The following is a 25,286-nucleotide window of genomic DNA, read 5'->3' as shown; positions in this document are numbered from 1 at the left end:
ATTTGTCCCTTCAAATTACCACCACCACCAGCCCTTCAGCCAGAAGGATTACTGCACATCATTAACCATTTTACTTAAACGAAACAGATTTCATCACTGGCACTCCAGGAATGGAACACTGCCACAGGAAAAAAGCCTCCCACGCTAAAAATAAAGATCATGGTTTCACTGCAGATGATGTCTGCTAAATGCATACATGGTGCTAAGATGTATCTGGTAAGGAGAGAGCATGTCTTAACATGACTGAAGTGACTACTCAATTTTGGTTTTTTTTAATCAAGTAAACCTCTTAAAGGTGCTGACTATTTTTACTGCATACATATTAACTGTTCTGAAATTAAAGGCTCTGAGAGGTTAGGATGCTTAAATACTTTCACAGAGCAAAAGCTGCTGTTCGTACTGACATTTTCATTTTGCAGTGAGTTCTTAGCATTTTGCTTTCAACTGTCACTTACCTTGACTTGCTGATAGCCACCAGCTTCTGAATACCCTGTGTCTGGATCAGAGACCTTGCATTTTCTGAGCTGTCAGTAATGATTTCATGGATAGTATTCAACACTGCAACCACTGTATCCTCTTCCAGGTTCTTTGCAGATCTCTGCTGCCTAGTGGGCAAATTTCTTACCAGCTCACCCATGGCATAACTACCTAGATAAGGGGAAGAGATACCATTAGTCAGCCCTAATAATCATTCCAGCTTCCTATCCTGAATGATAAAACTCAAGGGTGTTTGCCTCGTCGAAAAACTTCATACTGCACGTGTTTTGAACCTCAAGACTGTAACTTAACAGTATATTTATCATTCATTATTTCAAGGTGATTGAGAGTTGATACCCAAGACAGTCCTTCATCATGAATGCTAAAAGTATTGAGGGGAAAGAAAAAAAGCAGTCTTATTGAGAATTTTACAGCCAGCATCTATCATACTTTCCAATGCCTGAGGCAAAAAGCATCCAGTAGCTGTTGCTAATGCCACATATTCATGCTAATACACGCACATGGCTTACTCAACTTAGCCTTGTAATAGGCCTTCTGGGGCAAGGTGTGCAGCCATGCATTTATTAACCTTCCCCCAACAAAGGTAGGAGTATTTCCTCCTGGGTGCTGTTAGCCTTCTCAGTGTATAGTACTAGAGAAAAAACAAGGAGTCCAGGGTTTATCACTCCCCAGTGTCTGTCTGTGCCATTTGCCTAGCTACACCTCTGAACTATTAAAAAAAGAACCTGATGTATTAAGGCAGAATCTTGCTGTTTGTTACTAGCTACTTCCATGATGGCCCTAAACACATGACCCATATTTCCTGGCCCCTGACAAGGTTATATTTTAAATCAAATACATCAGTTAAATACAGAGGCATCCAGAGAAAAACTCAACTCACAGCTGAATTTTTCAAGATTCCTGCTTATGGACAGGTGAATGCTTATTTACCCCCTTGGATAGGAGCTAGTGAGCACTGCTGAAGAACTAACTTGAAGAAGAGTAAGTTGTTTGGTGTCCAGCTTCTAGAAGTACCTACCACACGAAAGTATGAAAGCGAAAGAAGCAGCAAGAAAAAAGGAACAACTTTAGAACCCACTCTGCTTCCCTAAGTTAGCTCTGCATGCTAAGGGCAAGACCCCCACTCTAATCTAAACAGCAGGCCTAAGGAGCAATGTCTCTGTAACCACCATGTGTGACTAGGAGCACAAGTGTCATGTCAGCCAGGGCTAAGGAAGAGACAAGAAACCTCTTAACCCACGCAATCCTCTGCACACCTACACATGTTCTCCTTTCCTGAAAAAACCTACATTTGTTTTTTTCACCTGAATTAGAGATTTCCCTCAACTTGTGGCTTGTTTGAATAGGCTGGAAATACAGTCTGAGATGACAGGCCTCCACTTGATGGCTACAGAGCAATCTTAAATAGCACGGATGGAAACTGCATACAAAACAAATCCTCCACACAAGTGACAGAAAACGAGAAGTCTCTCAAGGGTATCCAAGATCCCAGTCTGGTTAGAAAAGTTCAGAAGATACCTATAAGATCTTTATTGCGACGATCCATGGAAAGGTTTCTCAGGGCAATTGACACAGCCCTCACAACCTTGTCGGAGTCGGACTGGAGCAGCTCCACAAGCACTGGTAAGCCTCTCTCCTTCCGCACTGTTGCACGGATGTACGTGGACCACTGATCAGAACACACAAAGAAAAAGAAACAACACAAAAGTATTGTGACTTTATATACCTGCCCTTTCCTTGCCCCTTGGCACTTCTTTCAGTGCTGTAATTCATTTTTTCCCTGCAAAGACTAGTCAGGCTGTGTGTGCTGATGCATCTATGACTTAACCCATCATTCAAGTTCATCAAGCACCAAGGAAGAAAGGATGTAAAAGTTCATCCTATTGCTTAGCAAGCTGCTGGGGAAAGAGGACAGAAATAGAAGGAAGGAGCATCATCCACCAGTGTCTGTTCTGTACACACTTAGTGTGAAAACACATTCCTCTGGATTAGGAAAAAGGAGGTCATTCGGAGGGAACAGTAAAGCATCCAAGGCATCTGTTATCTTCTCTCACCTCCAATTTAATGCTTTTATTCTGTTTCATGATTGATTTTAAAATAAACTGTATTCAAGACAGCTATGAACCACCACCCTGCTGATCCTCAGTCTGCCGATCAGTCCCACTTTGCCACACGGTTCTGGAAGTGGTCAGGCATACCTTTGAGAGAACTGCCTGATTAGTGCTGGGGATGCTTCAGAGGGGATATCAGAGGACACTTTGGAGTGCAGTTTCCTAAGCGATCTGAGAATCCAATCAATTAAGTATTCAGGACACTTAATCATCTAACAACAGGCTTTTCTGAATGGACAAAGCAACGGTTAAGTGGTTTAAGTAGTAAAACCTGCTCATGGTTAAATCGTCATAAGCTCAGTGACACTTCCACTACATAAACACCATCTGTCCAGAAGATGCAAAACATCTTAAGTGGGCAAATAAGATGGAAATAATTTCTTTGGAATCCCCACATCCTTCATTTTTAAAGGAGATGTAAATGCATGAAGTAACAGCACACTTATAATGGCACATAGCTTTGTTCTTTACTTACACAAAGGAAACAAAAGAGACTAAAGAGAAGATTGCACTCACCGTCCAGTTGCCAGCACTGAGATTCTGCAAAGCCCCTGCCGCAGCTTCCAGAGTGTTGAAGTTCTGACTTTCGGTGAGGATGGAGAGGTACAGTCGGACCACATCTGGCTGGTACAGTAATTCAAAGCCTGCAGGTGAAAACAGGAGTGAGGGAAGCAGAGAAGACAATGTATGAATAAACACATAATGCACCTTAACTTAATCACATAAGAGAACAGCCAAGCCAAAGGTACACCACAGAAGAAGGGCTTCTGCCATGTCCAGGACATTTTATCCACAGTTGTTGAAAATGGTGCACATGGGAACTCATGCACAGGACATTTACCCAGGCTGAAGGTCCCTTTGCTTGTCTTCATGTTGACAATTCTTTCTGAAATCTGTGCTATGTTATATACTGCCTAGCAGGCTGATTATATGCATGTAATAACAAGGTGACAATAAACAATTTTTGTCTGCAACAATTCTCACTTTGCATCTCTAGACTGAGTTGCAAATTCACCTTGCACTCCTGTTTTCACTCAAATCTATCTCAGTATCTTTACAGACACAAACAAGAGGGCCAAAAAGAGCAAGCAAGCCACACAACCATATCAGCTACCCCCTTCTTACACCTAGGTCACAAAACAAAGATGCAAGACATCAAAGTGACTAGGATCCCCAGTGGGAAGGGAGAAATGCTGACTCCAAACACTAGGTAAAGAAATATACCGGCATCATATCACATTGGGAGACTGTGACAGACACATACGTTAACTAAATATCCCCAGAGACACTGTATCAGCTTCACAGTTTAAGCATGACAGGATGGAGAACTATTCCCAGCTCTACCATGGATCTCCTTTTGTGATGCTAACTGACAGTAGCATCCATGTCTTGACTTGCTCACCCATAGAATTAGGATTTATCCATCTACCCACATTAAAAAGGGAGTCTTAGGCAAGAAGTCCATCATTTCAATTTGTAGCATATTTTGAAGCAATTTTTATCTATCTTTCTTCACTAAGTGTGGCACGACACACTGCACTGATTAGGGAAGAGCATGCAAGCATCCAGTTAAAGGACTTGCCAGACAAACACGACCTCAAAGGTCAGGCTGCTGTTCAGATTATGTGAACAAAAAACTAAATCCTCTGAAGTGTTTTGGTAGGAAGGCACAAGCCACCTAGGGTCAGCACAGACTCACTGCAGTCACTGTGGCTAGAAGATATTTCTGGAATGGTGGCTCTTGGGGTATCTGCAATAAGTTCAGCAGGCACTACCTACGAAAGGATTTCTGGAAAAACATGACAAAAGAAAGCATATAGGTGCAAATGAGCTTGGGCAAAGAGGAAATCTGAAGCTTGTTTTGAGCAGAATATTTTTTTTATTATTTGTACACATGAAAAGAGTGTTTTTCACATATCAAGATGCTGTCCTAGAAATGTAGCATATTTCAAAGCAAGTTTTCCACTAGCAAGACAAGAAATCTACAAACACGAATTACTTCCTCTCTTCAGTACTTTCTCCTCACCCATCTCTCATATACATATTTTTCAGCACATATCACAGATTATCATATTTCAGACAGATCAAACCTAGAAGCAAGAAAACTTAACAATGCTTTCCTATCCTGGATAGGATATCCTATCAATTTTTTCTTTCAAAAATTCTCTGTTGCTAAAGGCTTTCTGAAATTAAAGCCTTACTTCTCAAATCTAATTGTTTCTTCATATTTTTCATACTTGTTATTGCTGTGGGGCTATGTGAGTCAAGGTCTCAGAACTAAATACTTTAAACCTTGTATAACACTACCCATAAACATGCTAACTCCCTGGATACCCCTGGGGCTTGTTTATCCCATTAAAAGCAAGAAAACACACTTCATCAGCCAAGTGTTTCTTTGCTCCATTCCAAAAACCCGATCTATGCATGGGGTCCATAAGCTCTCATGTGCTGGCTCATACTTTCCCTGCTCAGCTTCTCACAGGCATCCCAGCACACTTGCATTCTTCTCAAACGACTGGACAAGTTAACCTGCTCCATGTCTGTGACTGGTTTTAATGCCACCACTTGTTTGCTACATGACACCCTACAGCTATGTGCAAGCTGCAACAGATGGCAATCCCCGAAGGCATCCTGTGAATCCATACCACTTACTTTCCTCTTCTCTAATGTCCTCTTCTTGCATTGGGATCACTGCCTTCTATATTGAATGCTGAGAAAAACTGTAGTTACTTAATACATGAAGCATGAACACTTGCATAGCTTTTCTCCATTCCTTAATAAGTTTGTGATTATCTGACTCCAATATGACCTTCATATCACCTTTTTCCTCTGCCACTTCAGAAGGTGAATTGGCAATCTAGGAACTCCCCAAGAAAAAACACTGCTGCCTGATAAGCGTACAGTATTCCTTTCCTGAACACTAGTACTTGAAAAATCTCTTAGGATAGCTTACTGGAATTTTGACACTGTTATCTTTTAAGGAAGCTTTGCTGAAATGTAAATCAGATCAGCAGAAGACATGAAGGCAGGTTCATTAACAGATAATATTCATACAGAACATTTACTGCTTCTGTATCTGAGCTCAGACTTGCCTGTGGTTGAATAGCGTGCAATTGTTCAGCTAGTCTTCTCCTCCAGCTTTGTTTTAAAGTGCCTAGTTATAATTTTGGCATACTTGGAAACAGTCCCACATGTTCACCCTCTCCTGTTCTTTAAGTGCACTTTCTGCCAGTCTGTACTTTCCTTTCTGGCTGGACACTCTTCCTTCTTTGCGGCACCTCACTGTATAAATACCAAGATGGAACAACCCTCTCACCTCTGCTTACCTCCTGTGGACAGAGCTGCATTCCAGTCACACACCTCCCACCCGCTTTCTGTCATTACTTCTCTTCATGCATGAAAGCCTCTCCGTTTTCCTACTTACTAATGTAAGAGCATCTCAAAAACGTCTTCACCTTTTCTCTTCAATAATGTACAGCATTTCCTCTACCAATTACCAGCACATTCCTGCTTTGGGGCACAATCCCTTAGCCAGTTTGGTGAATGATTCCCACCTTACTCCACACATCCCCACTTTCCAACTATATTTATGCCTCTGTCTTATCAGCACCTGTTTTATACAGAGTTAGCAAGTGCTACACACCATATATGAAACTCTGTCCTCCCGGATGTCTCCCCTGCTCCCCTCAACTGCTGCATGAGCTCGATGATGCCAGAAAAAGGCAGGCAGGAGTTGCTAAAACAAAGTATTATGAATGCCCCTCATGGATGGCTGCTCATTAGCAGAGATGAGAACCTAATAGCGAGAAAGTTACTGCTGCACCGGAGGGTTTTTCCCTCATTGACAGCAAGCTGACACTTTTCATAAGCATTATAGTCCCTTAAAAGGAAACAAACAAGTTTTATATTTTCTCCATCTGCCTCCTGTCCTAATGAATCCAGCTCTGCTATTTATAGGATGCAATTTGTCTGAATTATTAAAAATTTCCTTCCAGTGTTGCATGGAGGCCTCGCACATTTTTCCATGAAGCGCTTCAAGCACGTTCCTGGGAAGCACAGCTGGTCTCACCTCCATTAAGCACCTGCTTCTCTTCAAAACTGATTTCCTTAATTTCAAGATCATCTTAATTATTTTTTCAGGTAATGCTACTTTTGTGCAATACACGGCTAATTGCTTATATCCATTTTTTAAATGGAAATGAGAAAAGAGGGTCATTAGCAATAGGCAATACATCAAATGAGGAAAACATCCACTGCTTTTCTTTTTCTTTAAAAAGCTGTTTTAATTATAGCCCAGATTCAGCACTGGCCTTAAAAAGATAATTTCTCCTGGAATAAATGAGACTTTTCCATTGGTTATGGATTTCTGCTGAGTTGCAATCTCTACACTGTTTCCTCCTACAAAAGCTCGGGGATAAGTCATTTATTGCTTTTATTCATTGCAGAAAGCAAACAAGTTCACTATATTAGCTTTTGCCTTTTAGAGAAACAGGAAAATGCCTCAGACACTGATGTCCTTGTGAGCATCAGACATGTTGCAGCATCTAAGCATTCCCCCCAGCTAATGGCACAAATGTGTATACAAAGGAAGATCTTCCACATTAGACTCATCTTCACCAACATGCTGTAGTCTCATCTTTCTGAAAAAAAGAAAGATGAGCTTCTTTGCAGCAGAGTTGCTCAAAATTGGTAAATGGATTAGTTCTGTGTGAAGTTCATGCTACCAGGAGGTGCCAAGTGGATTATCCTTTATTTGCCCGCAGAACAGTGACAGCACAGACAGCAATTTCAATCCTGAATAGAAAACACCTGAGGAATTAACTGGGGCTGATTAGCCATCTCAATCCATTCCACCCTCAGTCCCTATGCTGAGAATGATGCAGCAGTTCCTGGATTATCTCCTCCACAAACCTATTTGCTTTCATCTTGGCAATGCTGATCCTGTGCCTATACTTAGCTACATTCTGGCACTAACACAAAATACTGCACCAGGTGCCTATCTCTGATACGCCAGCTTAATCCCAAATTCGGACAACTCTCTTTGGAGCAAGGTTGCCAGATCTGTTCCCCTTCACCACCCATTCCATTCAGGATTTATTCTCCTCCTACAGGCATGGGAAATTACATACATGTGGATACTGGTCAGATGAGGGTTCTCCTACTGCTGTAGCAGAAACATGCTGCTTCATTTTCAATCCATACAAAAACTCTGCGTTGCTGTTTAAAACGAGAGGCAAACTTCATATGAAGCTGGAAGGATGCTGGCAACACTGTAGGAAAATTGAAAAAACCCCCTAGCCCTAGCGGGAAAAACCCCCCACCCTCAAACACTAAAATGAACTCTGAGAGCTACCGGTTCTTGCAGTATTCATAGGCATGTTTACATTAGTGTTTCAGACCATTTTTGAAGCAAATTTCCCACTTAACACTTTGGTTCCCAACACAGAGAACTTGCAGCACTACCTGGACTCCCCCTGAGATGGCACTGAACCAAGAGATGCACTCCAGGACCGCACCGAGCGTGTGCCGACCAGGAATGGGGAAGTTCAAGGGCTGATCTGCTCGTCCTGAGCCACATCCACTGTGCTGGCCAATTCCAAGGACAAGATGTGGCAGCTACCGGCAGATGGAGCGAGAGGAGCCCAAACTCCAACTTCTCTGCAAGGTCATATACTAACAGACTTTGTAGAATAAGAAAGCAGCTCCCTCAGCAACTAGGAAGCTATGAGCCAAAAGAAGAAGAAAAAAAAAAAAAAAGCCAGAGAGAAAAAAGTAGTAAAGAATCATGTCAGTAAAAAACCGAACAATTCGATTCTGCAAGAAAAAAAACCTCCACAGATCTTGGACTCCTGCCCTCTGCCGACAACAGGCTGGTAACTTAATTACAGCCTGTGTAGCTCATTGTTTGCAAGTTAAACAGTTGTAAAGCAGAGTTCAGAATTATTTGCTGCAGAAATGTTTTCAGAACACGTAAGCAGCAAATCAGTGTGGCAGTTCAACCCCCTCCTTCCCGGAATGCCTCACCCCGCAGTATGGTTTTATAGTAGATTATGTGAAAAACCCCACAGAAGGCCAGGGGGAGGCAGCTGGTTACTTTTATAAAAACAGTAATCAGATCCTTAAAAAAACCCGACCCATCAGCTCCATTCCATCTGTATGCTGTGCTTCAGCACCCGGTGCACAAAGCAGCTTGAATGCCAACATAAACTTGCAAGATTCTTCTAATTGAAAGGCTTAACAGCAGCGAAAACGCAGCCAGCTCCAACAGAGCCAAATGCCTGGCATAATCGATCGAGAATGCAGCTCGATGCAGATACATGTAGAATACTGAGTGTCATATAACAGAGACACAGCAAACTTCTGCAATGAATGAAGAAGAAATAACGGGTGGAAAGTTCTGAATAGTCCCTATAGCTTTCACTTCAAGGTACAGTACAATCCGGACAGGTATTACACTTACTGCAGAGATTCAATCATGAATGCAGCATCCACCACTGAGCAGGAGCTCTGAAGACAGACAGAACAGCCTCTGAATAGAATTGAAAAGAACAACCAGAATAATATGGGACACACGAGACTCAAATCAGGCTTGAGGGAATGTTTAAGAGGAGTTTCTTCTATTTAGAAAATGAACACCATAGTGTGTGACCTTTCCAACTAATCTACTAAATCACACAAATTCTAAAATTACGTAAACTCTTCCCAGATTGCCATGTATTCCCACAATGAAAGAAGCAGTGGCATGCTGGTCAAAAAGGGAAGCGAGCAGCTCCCCACCCCAAAGGCTCTAACAGAAATGTTACCAGCACTACCAAGAGTGAAAGTATGCAAAAAAACAACACAAGGAGCTAGGCTGACTGCAGGGAAGGCAGGAAGACGGCAAGGAAAGGAAATGGGAGGGCAAGGCAGTGCAGGAGAAGTAAGGATGCCTGGGAAAGCAAACGGTCTTTTGCTATTTCTATTATTCTTTATGTTTTCCAAGCTCCACAAGCTGTCAAAGTAACTTCTCTTACAGAGAGTGCTTTGTAAGAGGTTGGTTATATTCCACTTCATATCCAAAGAATATGCAATTCAACAAAGAGATGGCTCAATTAAACACAACCCATTTTGACCTTGTGTGAGTCCCAGCACTTCTGATTTCTGTGAACAGACATTTTAAAGCTAATACAATCTTCCCTTTCCAAAGGACCTGCAAGCTGTGTTTCTCCCAACAGCGTTTGACACACCGCCCAATAACAAAGGCTTTTTTCAAGCATATGCAGCTAAGTCTCTTGGCAACTGGAGATGTTCCATTAACAACCTTCTCTCCTCTGTTCACTAATCAGTAGCGAAGGCTCTGGAGGACCAATACTTAATAAGGATCTGAAAGCCGCTGCAGATAACTAGAGCACTACCCAAGCTACTAGTTCAAAAGGGGAATGCGCTGTCCCGGCAGGCCTGCTACTGAAGGGCAGGACATACCTGGCAGCCAGGCTGATGCAGAGAAGGGAGAGTTGCTAAAGGTCTCCACAGAAAGGGAGGAGGCATGTGGGTGAAGTACAGCACAGTTAAGCATTTGTAGGTGACCTCCGGCAGTGTTTTTTTGTTTAGAGAAATACTATTGTTAAAAGCAGCAATGCTTTGGACCCAATTTAACAGCAAGCCCTTTGGCTGAATGATTAAATTGGATGGTTCATGTAAATAGCTTCCTTTACCCCAATCCCAGAAGACTTGCATCTGACCATGGAGACTTTAAGTACAGTACATTAAATGTTAATACTTGCTTTCTTGCCAGGTTCTCTGATCCAAAGTTATTTTTATTTACTTCACAGTGGTAACTGAATGCATTTTCTTTTAAAGGGAACAGGACAATCGTGTTATTCCAAAAGCAATTCCGTTTTGAAATGCAATTTATATCTAAAAATCAAACATTAAATAATATTCTCTCCCTCTTACATACACAAAGCACCCATCGGAGTCTCTGCTTTGTGAACTACATCTCAAACAGGATCTGTTTGGAAGTGCGGGTTCCCCTTTTCCCATAACCAGCTTACCACGGTATTTGCAAGCTCCCAGAACACACTCCAGGCCCTGCATCGCCACTGCAAAATCTCAAAACGGGACTTGGTTCAAAAGCCTGGCTCACATACACAAGTCAATAGGAAACTACTTTGCAGCAGAAGTCTGCCAGCTCTGCAGGGTTTCACGGTGTGACATTGCCAGCCCTGCAAGGGTACCCTACTCCTGGTAGCTCAAACGCACCTGAAACTCTAAACCAGGGGTGAACACTCTCCACTCACTCTCTTGCCTGGGGAAGTTTTGCGTCTGTGGTAGTCTTACGGATTGTCCCTTACTCGTGTCAACCACAACAGTATTTTAAGACAAAAGACAGATTAGGTCTATCAGGCTGGTGATCTCACTGACAGCAGATCAATATGCCAGGAGAGCAGCGATGCAAATGCTCCTAGATGCATGCAATCTTGCCTGCTGCCTCCAGGGAAGCTTCTTTCTGAAGCTTTCAGGTTGGACACATGCCTCTAACAGCTGATACCAAAAGGACACTGGGCACAGTGATGATGCCATTGCACTGGAGACTTCTTAAACAGACAGCAATTCTGCCCACGCACACAAGATCAGTACCCAAGAGTATCATCGATTATGTTATGTTTCCCTGGGAGAGAAAACCTGAATTTCCAGATGCTGTCTGCTGCATAACAGGAATATTAGAACAACAGTTGACAGGGCCAAATGTCCATGCTTATTCTTTTAGATCTCAGTGCTGCTGCTACTACTGTTGACCATGGGTGCTTCTGACATGTCTGTTCCTGTCTCTGCAAGCGTCCAAAATTACTGACCAGTTTTCTTTCTCCTCTCTGAAAGGACCTCGATGTTAAAGCATGGTGACCACTCACATGCCCTGAGTGCCTCCTTATGCGTGGCACCAAACAACTCTTATTTTGTCACCCCTCCTTTTCAGTCACATACAGCAATTCCAAGGACTGCACAATCCACACTAGAAATAAGAGTATTGCCCAGCCTGTCTGGCTTCCAGCATTTGGCCCATTTACACCAGTAGGAAATGCAGAAGCTCAGGGAGTTGTCAACTGACTGTAACCTCAGGTGTTAACTCAAGAGCTGCAACCACAAGCCAAGAACGTGTGAGGAACAATCCCAAATCCATAGCACAGCCAAATATCATTCCCTATGTGCAACTCTGGAAAGATGCAGTAATGAGGTGACACTACAGAAAGCCTCATTTGATACAAGCAGGTGTGAAGATGGACCTCTCTTCTTAATGGGGAAAGCTTTTAAGTGGAGAAATCTCTAGGCTGGAAGTTGCTTACTCTCTGCCTTGGTAGGGCTTGAATTCACTGCTTTTTGGAGCATATTGCAAGCCTTTTCCATTTAGCTAAGCTTTCCCAAAGGAACAAAAGAGAGACGGCTGGCAAAGCTAATGAGGATTGGGAACTTGAGGAAAATTATTACTTTTCACATTATATAAACAAATGTGTTTTTACAACTGTACATTCATGTATATATGCCAGAACATGTGTGTTTTCATGACTTTTCCTTAAACTGAAAAAAAATCAAAACGAGGTAAAACCATTTTCCCTACATATACAGCTCAGAAAAGCATGCTACTGCTTTTCTGATGATAGCTGCTATGTGATGGAGCTGAACAGACCTGAGATCCGAGACAGGGTCTTTTCACTGCCATTACTAGTGCAAATGTCTAATTGAGCAGGCCAGCCTTCAGAAGGTTTGAGTTTACCGTATAAAATGTGTTTATTAAAGAGAGATACTGAGTGATTCTCTAAAGGAAGGCCCATTAAAAAACAACAACAACAAAAAAGAAATCACACTACAGCTATGTCCAATAATAAAATACAATGTGTTGCTGTTAGTATCTTATCAACAAGTCCAACAGCCTCATAACACAAAAATGTCTCAGAACTAGAGTCATCGCTGAAAATCAATAGCACTGTTAAGGGACTCTTTCCTTCAACTTGTGGCTGCCTGGACCTACCATTTTCTTTCCTGTGGTCTTTTGTGTGTGTTTAACTAAGGATCATGTGTTCCAAATTGCTATTTTTTGGCCTCAAGCCCCTGTAAAACTCAGCTTTGCAGTTCCAGATGCCAATCAGCTGCTTTGACTCCAGGAAGCTAATGAGCTTTTAGCTTCCTCCAAGCTCAGTAGTAGAAACCTGTCTGCAGAGAAAAGCTTACTGCAAAAGGAATCATGCATTAGAGTCCTTGGCTCCAGATGCCACTTAAGTACATTTATTTTATTAAAAAGATTCTGACATTATTCAGAACTGTTTAGATGTTGAACAGCTTTATAAACTTACTGTCAAAAAATCCTAGCAAGTAGAGAAGCACAGAAGGGGAGAAGAAATACTACAGAAGATAGCTGCATAGCAAAATATGAAAGTCTACATGGCAATACTTGTAGTTAAAGTATCCACGCACTCCCAGACATTAAGTACCAAGTTATGCAAGAAAAGTGGAAAAAGCACGGAAAACTCTTTCTTACCTCTGCAGACCTCTTAAGTATTTTCTTTCTCAAGAGAGACTGTATGAAATGCACTGGATCATGAGGCTGGGTACAGTCCCACTAGGTGCCCTCACCACTATATGACTTATATTGGACATAGTAGGCCAGTAAATCAAAGCCTGTAAGGGGCTGTGGAGTGGAAGAGTGCCACAGTGCTAACAGGGCAAAGCTGTAAGAGCACCAGGTGGGAAGCAGCTGCCACAACTGGAAAGCTCTGTGCTTACCCACCCACAGGGTGGTACTGCAGAGCTGGCAGCTAAGGAAAGGCAGCAGGCAGCAATTCTGGCAGCCTGGCTGGTGTCGGGGGGTGTCAGGGGGGTGACCACAACAAGCAGCCACTGCTTTGCCTGGATGCAGCAGCCAGGCTCCTCCAGACCTCCATGGATGCTATTTCTCTCCACCAGGCCTGTGGGGAGTCGGTGTGTGGGGACCCACAGCACCTCGTGGGACCAGCCCTTCTCTGCCTTTACACAGTGGCATGCTGGCACTGAATCTTAACCAGCAAGGCAAAATCCAAATCCTCCAATCACTCGGGAATTTACAGAAACAGGATTGTTTTGTCAGGTATGGGACTGTGGGGGTTTCCACTGACTGCGCTTCAAAACACCGTCCCGCTGCTGAGGGACTTTCTGCTCTGGTTTGAAAGCCCACATGCTCCTGACAAGCATTTGGATATATCAGCAATGGGCGCTGCTTAGAGCTGCACAGACAAGGATCGACAGACAGTATTTCCACTCGGGCTGGCACCTGTCAGGTTCTCCCCTTCGCAGCCTGAGTTTCATTTTCAGTGCCAAGGAAAAAACAACTTTGAGAAAAAACCTAAATCTTTCAGAGCTCATGCACACTGAACTACACTTGGAAGCCAATTTGAAAACTTCTTTCTGGGTTACTCATGCTTCACCAGGTCTGCTTATACTTCCACTTCTCATCAAGATTTTTATATAAAATCTCATAAATGGTCGCAAGCCATTACACAGGTATTTGGTTATTTATATCAATACCGTTGCTTGTTAGAGGCCTGTCTGTTTAATGCAGTGAAGGCAGCAGAACTCCACAGTTTGACTTCCTTAGACAAGACTGTCTGTTCTCCAGTGGATCTACCCTCACAGAAACATCAAATACTTCAAAATACCTCCCAACAGGAAGAAAATACTCCGATATAAACAACTAATCTTTTTTGGGGAAAGGTTATACAGAATCCGAGCTGAGAAGAAGCTAGCAGGTCCAGTTTCAGCCTAGAGAAATGAAAGATCAGTGACTCCTAATCACCAGAACTGATAGCGGAAGTCTCTCTGGTTCATTATAAGCAGAGTCCTGCAATCCTGACTTTATAAGCATTTTATAAGTAAGTGCCATGTGGAAATACTCCCTCACATTATTAAATAATTTATTATACACCAACCCAAACACTTCCTCCAATCTTGTTTGTGTCCTGAAATTGCTAATTAATTCCTGCTACGGCTTCCAAAGTCAAAAGTGTATTTCAATTCCTCTCTCCATTTCATGAAAACTGCCACATGCACCCAACAGCAGCCCAGTGCCTCTAATCTGTCTCAATTTACAGTCACTGTGCTGCCGTCAGGCAATTCAAGTATCTCCCAAGCATCCAAGAAAAAGAATTTCATGTTTTCAATGTCAAATAAATGTCAGGCCAGAGTGGAAGCAGCACGAACAGAAGGTTTTCTTCAACTCCTCTAACAAAAAATGGACCTTGCAGCCCAGGTTTTCAAGGTACGTTATTTGGGTACTTAATTCTCATGGATTCCAGCATAAGCTAGAAAACTTAATGCCTTCAAACAGAGACTTTCCATCCATCCTCAAAGCACCGTATCCAGGCAGGAACTACATATGGTGAGAGGCAAGAGAAGATGCTGCTGCTCATCCTTCATTTGAATGCACTGGGACGTAGTACATTGAAGGCATGGAGCGAAGAGGTACTGTCTTCCGTTCTGCCAATCATTCTCTGCAGCTTTTTAGAAAAACAAGAAAATTTCCATTAAATATAAACATGTCTGCTGTTTGATGTGCTGACTGAGTATCTGATAATCACAGGCAGAACTGACAAAATGAGGTTTGGCCACAGAACTACAGGTTTCCTGGAAACACGGATCTTGCTATAAAACTTAAATTTGGATGAAAATGTGAGATAAGACAACATGATCTGGAGAGAAGCTCTCTGAAGCCCTAGCGGGCCAAACACACATACATTTTAAAACCACAGGTAAATCTATTCGCAAGTTTTAAAAAAAAAAAAAAAGAAAAAAGATTTGGGCCCCAGCATGTAGCAGTGAATGAGATCTTTAGTTGAAATGAATAAAACAGAGATATTTTCCAAGAGACAACTGGGGAACATTACACAGCATCCAACTGTAGCCTGGCTTCATCTTTATCATCCTACAGGAATCGCACATGTTCGCAAACCACCAGAAAGTCATATAAGAAATTTCACAACAAAGTCACAGCAGACACTACCTCAAAGCAACTCTGACAGCTTCTTTGAAACTACTTCATCCCAGTTAAAATAGTGAAAAGATCCCTAACCCAACGGCCACTTCGTTTAGGACAGTTTTCAATTCCAATGCAGCTTTCTTATGGCAATATTATGCAATTAAAAATTGAGCTTAAAACTACCCGTGTAAAAGATTCTAATCAGAAGCTGACATTTACTGTGGAGGTTGTTCATGCCTATAGAAAACTCTAAAAAGGTCAGTGTAAGTGTAAGTAAGGTGAGATACTTCCTCAAGAGTATCAAAATTTCCATCATGTTACAACCTATACCCATTTCTAATCATTCATACATGCAAGGCACTGTTATGAATGCCTTGATGGATCCTCATGGGCTACCTGAGTGCGTAGCTGGATCTAGAAATAGGCCTCCAGGCTGACATGAAAGGACTGGCACCAAATTTCAAGTGTTTCAGAAAAGCTGGGATCCAGCCACACAGAAAACTGCCAATCCAGTTTAATTTCAATGGGTTCAGTCCCAGCATTGCTCTCAACAAGCAGGTATGCAGGATTTAGAAAGGACCTGCTCGTTAGGATTTAACCATTAAGCAAAACCTTGCAGAACTGCCTAAATCTAAGTCACACATGCCTTTACTGAGTCTTAAATTTTAGACACTAGCACTAACTTGAAAGGAAGTGCTCTCCTGGATGCAGCTCTCATTTAACTGAATACATGGGATTAGGTCTCATGCTCCTAACACCCACACTTTCTCATTCTCTGAGAAATCCCAAACACTCTGCAATGCAACTAACACCTCAGTCATCCCTGACATTTCTCATCTCCCCTCTTACACATCTGCGAGTTGCCTTTTGTGCTTTGCAGTGATCACTAGCACGTTTTATGACTCAGTGCACAAAGCATCCCCAAAAGGGGAGTAGGAAACCTGCATCTGCAAGGAATGCAGACTTCCAATTTCCTAAGTGTTTAAAGGTCATTGGGGACACTTCACTTAGGGCAGAACCTTTCTGTAGATCTTACTCTTGTCCCCTCATATTATGAATAAGTCTTTGGAGATGTTTTTCTTTCTCATCATTTTGAAGTTCTCAGCAGGGCAAGCTGCAATCATATGCTCAATCAGGATTACAGATTTGCTGGTTGTGATTTTACAGGTCTCCAAACAAAACTCATTAGATTAAATATTCTTCCTGGGTTTGTATGAGAGGGATAAAAAGAACTGATGTTTCCAAATGGAGTAGTCTTGCTACTTGGCTTGTTAGCATGAGTCAGAAAGAAATATACTGCATTAGGAATCAGAAAACCTCATCTCTGTTCCCAGCTCTGCCACTGAAATGCCGTGTCACTGCACAACTCACTTCAGCAGTCCGTGTCGCCCTCTTCCCTCCCACACTACCTCTTCTAGACTTGGCCTGTTCAAGTAGACTGTCACAGTGTGTCAGGTACTTACACTTTACTGAGGTTACTGGTAAAAGAGAATACGAAGTTGCTCTAAATGTTTCCTACAAAAGCAACAATATATTCAGTAAAGTAAGGATACCATAAGGCATGCAAAGCAGAACTCATCTGGACATGAGGTATAAGGATTGCTCTTTGCATATCCTTCCAGATAAACCTGAATCACAGTCTATTCCTGAACAGACAATTAATGTTTCGTGCTATTACAGACTTCCAGTTTTCCCTGTGACCAAGACACAGAAAATTCGAGGCTGAAACTAACGGTCTGAGAGGCCACAATAAAAATGCTTTCCTTTCTACCACACACTGATCAACATTCATACTGATCACCTGTAAATGCCTGGGTCAGCAATCAAGCCCTCAGTGGGTTCAGAGCAATGAACAGCTGGATTGACATTGCTTTCTAAACCATGCAGAGGTAAGGTTTCCCCGCCTCCAGTTGACAGGTAAATTTAAGCGTCTGCTTTACAATGTAAAATGCCTGCCTCTCAGTTCAAGGTCGTTTTTCTTCAATCCACAGTTAGAGGTATATGGCACATTAAGTCATATCATTCCCCTGTCATGTTGGCGAAGGGGGGAGCTTTTAAGCCTGTGCAGAGTACTCAGGGTTATAGAAATAAATTTGGCTTTATACAGCAGCTTTCACATTCAAGATCTCAAAGTGGTTTACAAAGTAATGAGTCAGATAATAGGACTGCAGCAGCTGTGTAGGTAAACACTAGAAATTAATGCTGAGAAAACAAAAGTCTTAATTTTTTTATTCTCTTCATTTGCCTTTCTGCAAAACGTGACTGCAGCTTCAGTCTGACTAATGAGCATCAATGGCTTCTGCAATTTAGAATACACAGGTTATTTGACATTCCCGTTTATTTTAATTTTCAGATTAACTCCATGATTAAAGCTCTCCATTAACTATAATAAATACTGTTCAAGCAAAAGGGAAAAAATGCTAGACACCTTACTGCACGTACCTCCCCTGTCTTGGCTGCATTATAAGAAATGCCTCCTTGCCTGATCATCTCTAGTATATCCATTTGTTCAGAATCACACAACTATTTCATTTTTACTCCCCTTTCTCTCCCCCATCATTAGCTGTTATAAGCAGATCCTCAGAGATTGATTAACATAGTGCTGTGAGGACTCTGTGGTTTACTGTGCTAGAACCAGAGAAAGCATGCACTGTAAGTAAAAATATATCTGTCTTTAAAAAAAAGCCATACCTTGGGGGGAAAAAATAGCAATAATAATTAAAAAAAAAAATTACAAAAATCAACCTGAGATCCACTAATTAAGATGCACTTCGCATATATGTGCCTTTCCCAGGTTCCATGGGCAAATGGGTGCTCTCATTCCTCTTCCAGAGTCATCTAGCTAGCTGTCATGGATTAAGTTGTTTTGTAAAAACCTCGTCCCTAAAAAAGTGTGCTGATTTTTTCAGACAGACTTTTTTTGGCTGACTTTGCAATCAGTTAACAAGAGTCACATAGAACAACTAGGTTGAAAGAGTGTGGGCCAGTTTCCTGCTCAAAGCAGGCTCAATGCTGAATTCGAAGTTATTTATGCCTTTGTCCACTCAGGTCTTGAAACCCTTCAATGATAGAGAACCCTTCAAAATCTGGGGAACCTGTTTCAATGCTTAATTACGGGGCATTAGCCTGCATTTTTGTGGCTAAAGGAATACCAGACAGGACAGCCAGAGTAACCCAGACAGACGCTTTAAGTAAGATTCAAGAGATGTCTGACTAGCATGGAGTTTTGAAAGCATCTGAGTCACACAGGACTCAGAAAAAGCTATTCACATTCCTAATACTCCTAAAGGCAAAGCCTTCATAACACTCACCCGGAGCGGTAACTACTTCCTTTACTTATGCACACACTATTTCTGGAAATCTGGCAAGGGATTTAAATCAACATTACACAATTTTTCTGCCTCAGCTGTTCTGAAACTTTCTGCTGTTCTCTTAACTTGTCAAGTAGCTTTGTCAGCAGAACTTCACTGCGGTACTTTTGACGGACACTAGAGACAACCGTAACTTTTTTGCAACAAGGTTTTTGTAATTGATTTTGACATGAAATTTCATCTCTAAATTCCGACAGAAGCTCAGTTCCTTTTCCTTGTACTTCACAATACTACTGGTTAGGCAATCAGGACAACTTTCTGATTCGCACCTCTCTTCCAAATATCATGTCACTTTTTACCGTTACGTGAAAATGGGTGAAAAAGTCTCTGAACTTTCATTGCTGTTGTTTCTTAACTGAAACTGAGTAAGTGGCATGACATAATGCAACAGGGATGGATGGATGTCACTGCAGTGACTAAGTCCCAAGACTGAGGCAGTTACAGTTATGTGGGCTAAGCACCTCCCCACCAACTCCTGATTTTATTCCTGGCAGGCTTTCTTGGCACATTCTTATTTTATAAACAGTCCTTGAGCAACATCTGTATAATGAGCTATGCTCTGTAATAACAGGCATTCTATTTTAGAGTAACAATTAGAATTGCTTGTAGAATAGAAATGCTAAATGAGACATGCAAAAACGGATACACAAACCGAAGGATGGGGAAAGAAGAGTATTAACAATTTTTAGCTGGGGCAAACAGTACAGGGAAAGCTGTGAAAAGAAAAAAGTACGATTGACAACTATCACCTTCCAATGTTAACTATTTTATCATCAGAAATGTTAGCCAAGTATAAAGGACATGAAAAACCAATCAAAGATTGGGGTCTTAATATCCTGCATTGCCAGAGAGTACAAATTGCTGTAATTAAAGTAAATGTTGTAGCTGGGCTGTAAAATTTGCCAAGGTCTCGAGTTATGTATCAGTTTCTGTATATAACTGTCTATATGGAGCATCATAAATAATACAGTTGAACTCCATAAAAATACACAGTAAGTGTAATACGCATTGCAAGAATACCAAGCAATTCACAGTATTAGGTATTTTCAAAATACTCTCTACAACATGAACTTCTCAGTCCATTCACACAATATCCCATTGGGGCAAGCCACTACCATCCACCTTTAAGAGAAATTATGTTTTTATTTAATTATTCAATCACTGTGGTGCTAGCAACAGTTGTGATAAACAATACTTTGGCAGAACTTTGCTGTTTTTACAAATGTTTCATGTACCATCTGCACTGGTTATCACAGCAGCAGTGCAAATACCAGTATTTATTATAGCGAAGGCAGTGGAAGTAGCAGACACTTCATGAACACGTTCACTATAGCCCTGGCATCTGAATGCAATTAACTTGCCTAAGGCCACTCAGCAAGTCAGTTGCAATGCTGGAATGTGAAAATGAGACTTTCTTACTTTCAGCTCTCTCTTTTGCTGAAGCTCCAGATCACTCCATCTCCTTAGCTGCTGTAATTACCATGTGCTTGAGTGGAGTTCCTGCTGTTTAGTTTTTCATAGGCTACTTGATTATGCAAGTATATATAGGCTGTTCTAGTTTAAGATGTTATAACCACATGCATAAGTCATTTTCTGTGCATTTATAACTTGGCCACAAATTCACATCAAGTTGGAAACTGAATTTACCACCTGGGATTCTAGTTTTTTTGAATATACTGCTAGTTATCGTAATAGATCTATATTCTTGGGTGTCAGCCTCAGGCAAGAAGGAGCTGGAAGCTGACTACTGGAGTTACAGTCCCATGAGAGCAATGTGTGAAAGGACCTAAAAGGCGGACAGGAAGAATCTTGTCTCCAACTGCCAGCTTTTCCCCTCCACACTCTGAGGAAGACTAAACATTCAAGAATGCAATAGAAGGATAAAGAGGAGGAATAGTTGTGGATGTTCATTCACTATTTTCAGGATAACCAAAGTAACTTAGAGGTGACTCAGATTTTTCTCATTCAGAAGGAAGAGTCTGAAACAATTTAGAAACCAAGCTGTCTTCCTAACTGGCATGTGACCTCTAGCTGTTAAGACAGAGGTAGAAGACAAAGTGAAAACAAGTCTACAGGCAAACAAATTAGAGCCAAGAAGCGACGGACAAGAACTACCACCTTATGACTTCATGAAGAGCTTCATATTCTCAACTCTGGATAAATACAGAGCTGAATGAAATTCTCATATCACTATAACTGCTCCTCCTGTCTCCCTGTCCCAGCAGTTGTTTCCCACTGCTCCCTCAGCTTAAACTTCAAGGCTACATAGTCTAAAACAAAAAAAGACATTAACACTAGGAAGTGTCCATATTGGGGGTGGGGAGGCATTAGTGGCATTCAGTTATCGGAGTTGAAACTTCTCCAATTTACATTGGTTATATATTCTCCATGAAGCAGAACTCTTCAAATTCCCTACTCAAATCTTCCTGACACAAAAGTAAATCTCTTAACCAGGCAATTTATAGGATAGGATAGTCACACAAACAAGCTGTCCTTTACTACAGCTGCAAGAACTTTTCTGTTCCACAGATGCCATTTCACCTCTACCAGGAATCTAGCCTGCCTCATCTGTAAATACAGTTTTTGTCTGATGTCCCTATGGACGAAGCAAGGGAGTGCAAAGCAGAGCTCAGAGCTGCAATGTCAATGCATTCTCCAAAGCGAGAGCAACAATTTGACAAACATGGTAGCAATTATCAGAACGCAAAGCCAAAACTATTCTTCACATTCCTGAGCAAACAGATAACACCAGAATAAGAGTTGGTCTTACAACAGTCTCAAATTACACTCATATGATTTGGTGGAATAACTAAACCCCACACAGCAGAGCTGTGAGAGTCTCAGCAGCACTACTGTACACAGTTACTGTGTAGGGTTTCAGTCATATCATTTCTCCCAGAAAAAAAGTTTCCTCATAGTCTCTGAAGTAAGAATGTTGTAGGATAGAATTGTATTGACAAGTGAAAAGAACTAGCAGCAGAATTCAGAAGAGTCGTACATACTTGTGAAAAGCAAGGTTGAACAGTGAGTCCTTACTGATATTTGAATATTCCTGCAAAAATAACTACTGCAAATATACAACATCAAATGTCTACATAAACGAAAGTGATCACACCCACCAATGATTACAGTAAAACTACAGATAAAAGGCAGACATGCATCTTCCACCTCAAGACAATGTTGATCCTAAGACAATGCATGCATACGTCAGTGGTTAACAAAGATACCTAGTGACAAACACTGGCTTGCCCTACTTAAGTAACTACTGAACTACAAACATCACTTAAGTCATGTGTATGTCAAGAGAGAGATAAAAAGATACAGCACTTAAAGAAAACCGTATTTCACCTACAAATGAATAGTGACATAACAAGCAGACCGTAAGAGAAACTTGGACACTCAATGATGCTCAGTGACATAACTTGCCTCCCTCTACAAAAGTTTACTGACTCCTAGACAACAGAGCATTTAATTTTATTAAATTCAGATTCTAGCAATGTAATGCAATATAAAAAGCATAACTGTGCCCTTTAGATGTTTGCCAAGTCGTGTTGCAGCAGCATGCGTCAAGATAAAAGCCCAAAAGATTTTGTCTAGTTGCTGCTGCTTAAGGCATCGCATGACAACCTCTCACCGTGGGTACCTGCGGGTAAAATATGCTACCTGAGGAAAATCTGCTGCTTTAACTGGTCAGCTAGTTGAATACCTGTTAAAAATAGGTGGGGGTTGTTTTGTTTTTTTAAACCTTATGCCACTGCGTTATGTAGAAGGAAACAGGTTGTTCCATGGACAACATCGTTCAAAGGCCAAGCTGCTCAAGGCTTATTACTTGCACAAAAGCAACAAGGGAGAAACAACCCTTAAGAATTGTGCTAATGATTTATTTTATGCAACATCTGTGCAGCAAGGTGAGCTTATCACAAGACAAGACTGTGAATCACTAACTACTGGAACTGCTTTAGCAATGATGTCCAGCAGCTCTGCATGGGTATGACACAAACCTACCATAGAGAACTCTGACTGATCCTGGCAACAGGCAGCAAGAACTGAGAAGAGCTAGTGGCAGGAGCATCGTTACAATGAAGCAGTGTTTATTCAACAGGTTTCAAAGTCAGCTGTCCCTGAGAAGTGAGGCAGACCCTTCTACTTGTTCCTTCTCCTTCCTTGCTGGCCTACATAAAGCTTCTCAAGCAAAAACTGCAAGATTTTTCTAATTGGGTACAATCCTACAGCAAATTTCCTTTTAGGTACCCTGGAGTATTTACTGGGACCAGGATTAAGACAAAAATCAAACAGCTCCTAGCTCTGCAGATGAGTCACCACCACCTATCACTGCTCACCTTATCTAGAGTTTAGAGACAACTGTTTCCTGTAAAAACTCTGTAGAAAGAACAACACTCCTACTGGAATGATTTTTAAGGAATTTTTATCCAGTTAACTACTGACGACAGAATTTTGCATTCCATTTAAAATCAATGCTAAGTGAGTAACAATTACACCCTCTCCGTATCTGACTCACACAAGAAATGTACACATCACTAAAACACAGGTGTCACACTGTGTCAGTACAGGCTACAACTCTTAAAGACTTAGGCCAGTCTACTTGAAATGAAAATAATCACCATTCCGTAACGGTTCAAGTTGTTTGAGTTGTCATGTTAAGAACAACAAGAAGCTGTTTATTTCTTTTCAATGGAAGATGATGTGTCTGGGCAGAAACAAAAGACATAATAGTACTCCTGTACCTTCAATTCACATTCCAGCTGCATCTTCCCATAGGATCTTTCAAACCCCTCAGTTTCAGTCCTAAACTTATAATTTATTTTCTACATATTTGAATTTAACAGATCCATGAAGACCACAAATAAGAGTTTCACTTGTAGAGCACAGCTCAGCAGGCCAGGAAGCAACCCACTGCCACGTTTCTACCCAGCTTTGAACAAGTGGCTCAACACAAGAATTGCAGATCATGACAATAAAAGCAGAACATTCCAGAACGATTAGTGGTCAACTACGGAAAGAGTGTGTATGCAAGAAAGGAAAAATCCTCAGGTGCCTGCTCTGAATTCTTCACAGATGTTGGGAAGAGGAATGAGAATTTACAGGTACCAGGCTGGAGAAAGTTTGGCAAGGGCAGGCTCCATATGGGAATTTTCCTATGCAAGGCAATAAATTTTCTCTGACTCAAAGCATTGGAAGACAGATGAGAAATCTTTCACTGCTTTGTAAATTATGAAAAACACACGGGACCAAAATGAACACTCTGCTTAGTAAAGCAACAGAAATAAGACATGCTTAATAATTCTGAATGGAATTCTCAACCATGTGCATGAAATACTTAAAAGATGCTAATACATGAACACGCTACTTGCTCTCATAGAGGAGATGTTCCCAGTCCCTCAACTTCCACTAGCAGGCAGAGGAGGGGTGTGGATCATACCATTAATCAATCAGTTCTACTCACTTATTCACTATACAACAATCAAAATTAATGATTGAAGGGATCTGGAAAGGGCAGTTGAGAGCTTGAGTCAACTTGTAAAGATTTAAAGAAAGCAAATTAAAATAGCAGTGAAATGAGGACAGCAGCTAATCTTAATTACAAACCTAAAATCAGAGTAAAGCTTCAGTGAGGTTTTTCTCTCTCCCCACTACATGTTGCCTTTAGCTGAAGATAAATTGCCAGCATTTTTGTAATCTACTAAGTTAAAGTCATTACCCTGACAGTGCCAGGAAGTCTAATTTCCTGGAGCAGTAACACAAAGATTTATAAGTGAATTTAAACACTCACCTTCTGGAATAGAAAAATCTATCATCAGCATCAGGCTACACGGAAAGCAACTGAGGATTTCAGATAATGGAGAAATTTCAGCTTCACCTGCTGACAAGTTTACCCAGAATCTTATTCCCTACCTACATTGGCTGCTGACCAGTATAAATGTACACACAAAGCTGAACTTTCAAATAAATTCAGCTTTTCTGTGAGGTCCCTGCTGCAATAAAATAGACTTGTTCAACTATAAGCAGCCTTAGCACTAGGTTAGTATTTCTGCTTGACTCTCTCCCAAACTTACGTTCCCATTAAAATGGAAGTAATCTTAAATAATCCAAATGGAAATGATAAATTGATAACCATTTTAATAACGGATTTAAAGGAGAGAATGAGTTAGCTCATCCACCAGGCTGAAACGTACCTGCACGTCTCCTTACAGATGAAAACTTTCAACTCCCTAACGAAACTGAAACCATAGGTGAATTTCAACACCCAAAGCACCTTAAAGCATCTAGTTTTGTGCCATCAAACGTTATGTGTGAATAAACAAG

At 41.3% G+C, this 25,286-nt stretch overlaps 1 protein-coding gene across 6 annotated transcripts in view; it reads right to left on the bottom strand.

Annotated features, from left to right (window-relative positions):
* The window catches only part of ARVCF (ARVCF delta catenin family member), a 288,989-nt gene that overhangs the window by 16,967 nt on the left and 246,736 nt on the right, over positions 1-25,286 (bottom strand). For all 6 annotated transcript variants that reach the window (XM_074921410.1, XM_074921412.1, XM_074921411.1 and 3 more), the window contains 3 exons: positions 3,126-3,253; positions 2,017-2,167; positions 456-648 (listed from right to left, as the gene is read on the bottom strand). In XM_074921410.1, the coding sequence (XP_074777511.1) occupies positions 456-648; positions 2,017-2,167; positions 3,126-3,253 (472 nt within the window). The remainder of the gene's footprint in view (positions 1-455; positions 649-2,016; positions 2,168-3,125; positions 3,254-25,286) is intronic.

The sequence above is a fragment of the Athene noctua genome, chromosome 17, assembly GCF_965140245.1.
Source record: "Athene noctua chromosome 17, bAthNoc1.hap1.1, whole genome shotgun sequence".
NCBI classification, from domain to species: domain Eukaryota; kingdom Metazoa; phylum Chordata; class Aves; order Strigiformes; family Strigidae; genus Athene; species Athene noctua.
The sequence above is the reverse complement of the archived record's forward strand: the minus strand, read 5'-3'. Positions and strand labels throughout refer to the sequence as shown.